General features: G+C 43.4%; 1 protein-coding gene across 3 annotated transcripts in view; it reads right to left on the bottom strand.

Annotated features, from left to right (window-relative positions):
- Window positions 1–3,963, bottom strand: part of VARS1 (valyl-tRNA synthetase 1) — a 56,657-nt gene extending 52,694 nt beyond the window's left edge. The window contains exons 1-2 of one of the 3 annotated variants that reach the window (XM_058169342.1): window positions 3,894–3,963; window positions 996–1,374 (exon numbers count right to left, since the gene is read on the bottom strand). In XM_058169342.1, the coding sequence (XP_058025325.1) occupies window positions 996–1,349 (354 nt within the window). In that variant the 5' untranslated portion in view covers window positions 1,350–1,374; window positions 3,894–3,963. Of the gene's footprint in view, window positions 1–995; window positions 1,375–2,181; window positions 2,202–3,893 lie in introns of those variants that run through there. The other 2 variants (XM_058169343.1, XM_058169344.1) reach the window with 2 other exon arrangements.
- Window positions 3,964–8,703: the final 4,740 nt, after the last annotated feature.

Consider the following 8,703-nt stretch of genomic DNA (forward strand, 5'->3'; position numbering starts at 1 on the left):
AGTTGGTCCAGAATGCGGCTGCGCGGGTGATAAAGGGAGCCCCTCGTGGCTCCCATGTGACACCTCTCCTGCGCAGACTGCACTGGCTACCTGTGGCCTTTCGGGTGCGCTTCAAGGTTTTGGTAATTATCTTCAAAGCGCTCCATGGCATAGGGCCGGGTTACCTACGGGACCGTCTGCTGCCACCGATTGCCTCCCACCGACCCGTGCGCTCTCACAGGGAGGGACTCCTCAGGGTGCCATCAGCCAGGCAGTGCCGACTGGCGACACCCAGGGGAAGGGCCTTTTCTGTGGGGGCTCCCACCCTCTGGAACGAACTTCCCCCAGGACTTTGTCAACTTCCTGACCTTCGAATCTTTCGCCGCAAGCTTAAGACACATCTATTTATTTGCGCAGGACTGGACTAGAATTTTAAATTTTAAATTTGGTTTTAACGGGGTTTTATTATTTTTATCGCAATTTTTTAATATTCGGCCTTATTTAATAAGTTTTTTAATTGGTGTTTTATTTTGTATTTATATGTATGTTTTTATTAGGCTGTAAACCGCCCTGAGTCCCTCGAGAGATAGGGCGGTATAAAAATGCGATTAAATAAATAAATAAATAAATAAATAAGTCAGATTTGCTTAACAACCCGCATTCCTAACTTAACAACTGCAGTGATTCACATAACAACTGCAGCAAGAAAGGTTGTAAAACAGGGGAACGTTCTCTTAATTGTCTTCTTTGGCAATGGAAATTTTGGGCTCAATTGTGGTCGTAATTTGAGGACTGCCTGTAGCAGGGGTCTCCAACCTTGGCAACTTTAAGACTTGTGGACTTCAACTCCACATGTCTTAAAGACATTAAGACATGTTGAAGTCCACATGTCTTAAAGTTGCCAAGGTTGGAGACCCCTGGCCTGTAGCACATTTCCTCAAAAGACACAAGTTTTCACGCTACCAGATACTTTCTGATTTGGGCTTATCAACCCCAGCACAGTCACCGAACCTCACCTGTTTTTTCTGGCCGGAAATATGCAGCGCAGAGAATGTGACAGAACAGGCAGCGGGAGCTATTTCCATGTCCGCGAGGCTGATCCATTGCCGCACCAAAGCTCTTGTTTCGGGATTGTGCCCTCTCATAACATCTGGAGACAGCAGGTAAGACACAGCTGTAGCACCAGATACGTAGACACCCACTCTGGTTTCCAGAGCTGGGAGTTTGGGCAGAGAAAAAAAACGGTGCTTGAATTCGGCATTGGGAGGCAGTTCAACTATCGTGAGCTGCTGCTGGCTGTAACGGGCTGCGATCAACACACGGGCGTTCTGGAAATTATCCGGATGGGGAGAGATGTAGAGGGTAGGCATGATGATGATGAGAAGGCAGAGAGACCTGGGAATCAAGAACAAGAAGGAAGGTGAAGACAAACAGTCTGCTAACACGATGCATCTCTACAACAATGGTTTAGTAATAAACTTTGAACAGAGTTGGAAGAGAAATGGCATTTCTAGTGGCCTTGAGGCCAGATGAACAGCAAAGGGAGGGAGGAAGGAGAGGGGAGGGAGGGAGGAAAGGGCAGGATGAGAGGAAGGGAGGAACGAAGGAAAGGAGGGAAGGAGGGAGGAAGGAAGAGGGAGGGAGGGGGTTTGAGGGAGGAGAGGGCAGGGTGACAGGAAGGAAAGAACGAATGAACAAAGGAAAGGAGGGAAGGAAGGAAGGAAGGAGAGGGAGAGAAGGCTTACAACTATGTTTCTCAACCTTGGCAACTTTAAGAGCTGCAGACTTTTTTTTAATGAATGGTTAAGTCGAGAACTAACTGTGATTCCATTTAAATTATATTTAAATCTAAACTCAGGTAATTAAAAGTATCATTTACTTTTATCCAGTTCAATTTTTGAGGTACACCATGCAATTCACAGTCCAAAACTTGGGGAGGGGGGAAATTGAAGTAAAACAAACAAATCCATCATATATAACATTGTCACCTTTCATAGCAATATCTGATGTTACGCCTATCTACATTACTCATTAATAGCTTAGCAACAGCCTGGCCACTTCAAAAAAAAAAAAGAATCAATTTTCTTTCAGTTTGCAATAGTTTCCTTGCACAAATATCTAAAAATTATTTTGCTCAAGGCAGAAAAGAGAAGAAATGCTTTTTTTACAAAATAGATAATCAAACGCCACACTCAAACTAACCTGTTAGCGACAAGACGTCTAAACACGGGACTCACTTGCTTTATAATGGAGCAACGACAGGTAAAAGAATTTCCTAATTTTAGAATGCCCTTGATAGTTCTACGAATTCATTTACATGATGCAATCCACTGCAAACTTTCAATGTTTCATCAGCTTTTTTTTGGATGGGTACAGCTTTCAATGACCCAGGTCAGGTCAAATGATTTCTGATATATTTCCTTCCATACAGACCCATACATTCAAAGCCACGTACCATTTATTTGGCTTTAATGAATGTAAAACTCCCTCAGAACTTCTGGTCAGTCATTCCTTGAATTCACTTTTTTTTAAATAGAAGATCAAGGTTACATGTCTCATCCAAGGTTTCTGAAGGCAGGAAAAGAAGCAATGGATGTAAACTAACCAAGGAGAGAAGCAACCTAGAACTAAGAAGAAATTTTCTTACAGTGAGAACAATTAATCAGTGGAAGGACTTGCTTCCAGAAGTTGTGAATGCTCCAACACTGGAAGTTTTTAAGAAAAGACTGGACAACCCACCTGCCTGGAATGGTAGGGTCTCCTACTTGAGCGAGGGTCAACTAGAAGACCTCCAAGTCCCTTCCAACTTTGTTATTCATCCCTTTTTTCCCTTTTTGAAGCATCAACCCTGTGGGGTAGGGTTGGGCTGAGAGAGAAAAATGGCTCATAGGATAGCAAGTAAATAGGTATTGGATTATGCAACGCTTAACAAATATTGCAACTTCTTTTAAAGCACTGTACCACAATATCTGCTACTATTCTATCCAAGTTACAACAATATCTTGAAATATCATCCTTATGTGGAAATTGCCTTTCTTTCCTATAAAGGAGCCCAACAGTGTATATCAGTGTTTTTTAAACTTAACAACTTTAAGATATGTGGACAGCATGCCAGTTGGAAAATGTCTGGGAGCTGTATTTTAAAATTGCCAAGTTTGAAAAAGTATTGGTGTGAATAAAACTGGTGTATATACAAGGGCATCAAATCCTGGGCGATACACAGCTAGTCCTCTAGGTAAGATGGGGCATATAATTTTTACTAAAGAAATAAATAAATTCACCTCCTTGTAAGAACCCAAAACAGGAGGCAACAACAGAACATGTGAAGCAACCTATAAGAATACTACAAGTTTTGGGGGTGCAACGAAGGGGGGGGAATGAGATGCCCCAAATCGAAGCAGCAGGTCAAATTTTGGCATAGTTTAAATTCTTTAAGGATTTCTTTCAATTATTTAAGAACAGTTCTTTAAATTTCGTTCAATTCTTTAAGAACAGGAGTTCTGTCCGGGGGGGGAGGGGCGGGTTACAGAACTTGCGAACCAACTTATAAGAATCCTGCAACTTTTTGGGGTGCAACTAAGGGCGGGGAATGGGATGCCCCAAATCTAAGACGGGGGGTGGGGAATCTTCAACAAGCAGCAGATCCAATGTCGGCATAGTTTAAATTCTTTTAAGCTGAGCCCAAACGAAAAGGAGACGTTCGGAAATGCTCCTCCTGGGTCCCCCCACCAATAAAGCACCGAGCTGCATCCCAGTTTGAAAATCGCTGCTTTTTTTAGGGGACAGGAAAATCTACCCCCCCATAAGCACAAAAGCTTTCTGGAAGAGGAAAGGAATAAGGGGCTTTGGGGGCTGGCTGACCCGGGACTCCAGTACCCCGGGGGAGAAAGGGGAGGAGAGTCTCCCCGCCCTACCTGCCACTCCAGCTGGCTGCAGCCGCCGCCTCTGCCGAAGCTGCCGCTTCTCCCCACGTGCTACTTTCACATTCGCGAAGGACCCACCCCGACAGGCGTCCGCGGCAGAGCCTGCTCCGAACTGACCAATCCCCAGGAGTTAGCCTAACAGAATTGGAAGGGACCTTGTAGGTCATCTAATCCACCCCCGCACCCAAGCAGGAGACCCTACACCAGGGGTGAAATCCAGCAGGTTCTGACAGGTTCTGGAGAGCCGGTAGTGGAAATTTTGAGCAGTTCAGAGAACCAGCAAATACCACCTCTGGCTGGCCCCAGGAGTGGGGTGGGAATGGAGATTTTGCAATATCCTTCCCCTGGAATGGGGAGGATATGGGGATTTTGCAGTATCCTTCCCCTGGAGTGGGGAGGGAATGGGGATTTTGCAGTATCCTTCCCCTGGAGTGGAGAGGGAATGGAGATTTTGCAATATCCTTCCTCCAGCAGTGGGGAGGGAATGGGGATTTTGCAGTATCTTTCCCCTGGAGTGGAGAGGGAATGGAGATTTTGCAATATCCTTCCTCCAGCAGTGGGGAGGGAATGGGGATTTTGCAGTATCTTTCCCCTGGAGTGGGGAGGGAATGGGGATTTTGCAGTATCTTTCCCCTGGAGTGGAGAGGGAATGGAGATTTTGCAATATCCTTCCTCCAGCAGTGGGGAGGGAATGAGGATTTTGCAGTATCTTTCCCCTGGAGTGGGGAGGGAATGGGGATTTTGCAGTATCTTTCCCCTGGAGTGGGGAGGGAATGGGGATTTTGCAGTATCCTTCCCCTGGAGTGAGGAAGGAATGGGGATTTTGCAATATCCTTCCTCCAGGAGTGGGAAGGGAATGGGGATTTTGCAGTATCCTTCCCCTGCCAAGCCACACCACGCCCTATACCATTTCTGACAGATGGCAGTCCAGTCTCTTCTTAAAAGCCTCCAATGATGAAGCTACCACAATTTCCGAAAGCAAAACTGTCCCATTGGTTGATTGTTCTCACTGTCAGAAAACTTCTCCTTATTTCCAGATTGAATCTCTCCTTGTTCACTTTCCATCCATTTAGTGTAGTTAAGTACATTACGGCCAAGCCAAATAATCAAATGTTCTCTTATTCGGTAAAGATAATTTTGGAAAGTCTTGACTTCTCTAAATATCGGCCAACCATTGATTAGAAAAAATAAACTAAAAATCTTATTGGCAAATAAGATTTAAGAACTCAAAAGATTCATAAGAGCAATAAAAGATTCCAAGAGTCAGGTTGTGATGAAGTATTAAAGATATTAATTTTAAAAAATTGCCGATTTAAAAAAAATGCTTATGTGCATTAGACCCAAATAATGACAACATTGTGTGAATGCAGTAACAGGATTATAACCAGAGTTTGTTATTCTGTTTCCAACTACTTGACAGATACCTACAAAAGACAGCAAACAGGAGGATATTTGGAGGGTAAAGTTCTTCCAAAGCAAATTTAATTTATGCAGGAGATCTGGGACTTCTATGAATGAGTCAGGACCGTATCCCACATACTACACAATCTTGTTAAAAATATCCTACTTATTTCTTTCCTCCTTATTCACCCATCTCTTTTTAAATCACATCTTCCCACCTGCATCTAAAGAATTGCTATTGATTGTATTAGGGTTTTTTTTTTTAAATGGGTTTTATACATCATATCATGTTCTGGCTGAGGATGTTTTATATTTTTTGGTTGCAGTGAGCCTCCCAGAGTCATGGTAACTATATCAACTGAAATAATAAATGCATAAATAAATACTCTTCCTGCACAAAGTTACCATCAACATGCTTCAGAGCGTTCACCACAGGCAGTTTAACCAAGTTTACACAGGCACTTGATTAGGCAAACCCCAAAAGGGTCCTCTTTCTTAAATCGAGCAACCCTCTCGAATGATCATAGAGAGCATCAAAAGCCGCTTCGACGTCAATAGAAGGTTTCGCACTTGAACTTCCGGTAAGCCGAGAAACTCGATAGGACTTCCGGCGAAGTCCTTCTTTGGAGGTCCATTCAGATTTAAATTACAGTACGGAGTTGCGATTGCGATGCATAACTCCACAGTTGTGGGTCCATATATTGGACAGCAGAAAGCACAACTGCTTGCAGCTGCGTTTTGGCAACCGAGTTAACACTCCCGCCTGTGACCGAGGACATTCCCTGCACAGGGAACAGTCGACTGCCTTCTAGTGGTGGGAGTAAAGTATTGCAACTCTTGAATCGAAGAACTGAACAAGTGAGTTGATCTGTAGGTGCAATTCCCATCATCCTGAATCTGATGGTGTCGAGCGGCTCTGGACTACAGCTACTATCATCCGCGGAGCTAGTGCTCCATGGTTGTGTTAGACTATAAGTCTCATCCTCGAGAAAAACTTTCAGACATGATAAAGTACAACTCCCAATTATGGTGCAAAGTGAACTAGCCCACCTTTGGCTGGTTGTATCCTGGTTGGCAATACTGAAAATGTTGGCTATTTTAAAGAAGCATAATCGTTAGCAGAATGAAGAGGAATAAACTAATTGAGAAAACCCAGTATTGGAGTTGGAAATTAAAACGATATTCATGATGACAGAGAATCCTTTGTAATGCTGCAATGCCGTATCTCTATGGAGAAAAATTCTTATGGGGAACTATTGTCTTTGATTCACGGAAATGAGAAATCCTGAAAGTAGAAAACAAAAACCCATAGAGTTGTGGGAACTGAAGAATTGTTGATTATTGAAAAGAGGAGCTGGACAGTAATCAATCTGTCAATCTGAACTGAAAGAAAGATATTTTTATCCCACTTTTTTTGTACACAGTTCAAGGCAGCGAGCATACCTAATTGTACCTCTTATTTTTCCCATAACAACAATCCTGGGAGGAGAATTGAGTTGAGAAAATGTGACTGGGCCAAAACCACTCCAGCTGGCTTGAATGCCTGAGAGGCCTAAAATTCAGTCTCTTGGTTTTTAGTTAGCTACACTAAACTGGCTCTCAAAACTCCTTGAGGTAGCAGAAATCTTCAGAGTGCTAACATGAAATGTTTTAACCCAGTGTTTTTGCAGACATCAATTCCCAGAATTCTCCCAGCCAACCCGCCTTGCTAGCTGGAGGAATTCTGGGAGTTGAAGTCTACACGGTTTAACAGTGAAGAGGTGAAGACACATTACTTTAACCAGAGATTACGTCATCCAACATGAGTGGAGTTATACAACGCATAAGTATTTAAACTCTAGGAAATGCTCAGCCATCATTTAAAACATGATTTGTACAAAACTAAAACCCAGAATCTCTTCTGGCTGCAGAGCTTACTTAGGGTGTCAATTGTACATCCTTGTGCACAAACAAATTCCTGCAAGCTGGAGATGATAGATTGTGGAAAAGCCATCAATGAAAAGTTAGCCCACTTTGCATGCATAAACTCCTACAAGACAGCATGTTCCGAGTGGGGAAGAGATTTCTATCAGTAATGCAGGGGTCTCCAACCTTAGTAACTTTAAGGTTTGTGGACTTCAACTCCCAGAGTTCCTCAGCCAGCAAAGCTGGCTGAGGAACTCTGGGAGTTGAAGTCCACAAGCCTTAAAGTTACTAAGGTTGGAGACCCCTGCAGTAATGCACTTAAATTGCCGGGAAAGGATCCATGCAATCAAATATGACTTTAACTGTTCAGAAAGGGCTTTTTATAGCAATCTGCTCATTCCCAAGACATCCTGATGGGAGACCATAAAATGGCTCTGAGTGTTGAAACAGCACCACCCACAGCTCACTCATTTGACCAAAGACGGCTTGCAGAGAGAAAGAAATAATAAGACAGTACGCCAGCTTTAGTTTGCCCCTTCCTAGGCTTTTATTAGTAAGCCGTTCACATTTCGATTTGAGTTTTAGAAATATTTCTTTTTCTGTTGTTCGGTCAAAAAATCCTCAAGGCTTCTTATGACTCTTTCGAAGATTAACTTTGTGCTGCCATCTGCAAAGAAATATGGGTGTATGCCAGCTTCCACTGAAAAATCATTTTTATTAAAGATGTTTTAACTCAAATTCCTATAAAGACTAAGGGCTCTAGGGGAGGAGTGTCAAACCTGATTTCATTGAGGGCCATATTAGGGTTGTGTTTGACCTGGGGGAGGGGGGGCTGGAGTGGGCGTGGCCAGCATGACGTCACTCATGCTGGGGGCACCTGTGGTGGCCCAAGCACTCTGCCAGAGAAAACAAGCTCACAAGCTCCATTTTTGGCTGCGACAGCCTCCTGCAACCCCCTGCTAGCAAAAATGGACCTTGGGGGGGCCGTGTGCAGCTGTCCCTAGCTCCATTTTCACTGGCAGAGGCACCGCGGGCTAGTCCGTTGTTTCCAGGGTGGCCCCATGGGCCAGATCTAGGCACCCCATGGGCCAGATCTGGCCCCCGAACCTTGAGTTTGACACCCCTGTTCAGGTGAAGGGAAGATGGGTGGCCTATCAATTTTATTAATAAATAAATATACTCCTTCCAGCATCCCTTCATTTCATTTTCACCCCAAGTTATTTTACCATTTATTTTTAACACTGTCCTTGGCTAAAGGCTCCTGGTTTAGACTTTTATCTACCTTATTTCCTACAAAATTGCAAAAAAAATATGTTTCTTTGAATCTTAACCATTTCTTACTCTCAAATTATATTCTTTGCAGCTCTCCATGCATACACACATATACATACACATATACATATATATGTATATATGTATGTATGTATTTGTTTTCTGAGGTTTTCGCGGGTGTTTGTATGTAGGTCTCTGGTTATTCGGGTTTTCTCCCGTTTTC

Source organism: Ahaetulla prasina, chromosome 2, assembly GCF_028640845.1.
Source record: "Ahaetulla prasina isolate Xishuangbanna chromosome 2, ASM2864084v1, whole genome shotgun sequence".
NCBI classification, from domain to species: Eukaryota; Metazoa; Chordata; class Lepidosauria; order Squamata; family Colubridae; genus Ahaetulla; species Ahaetulla prasina.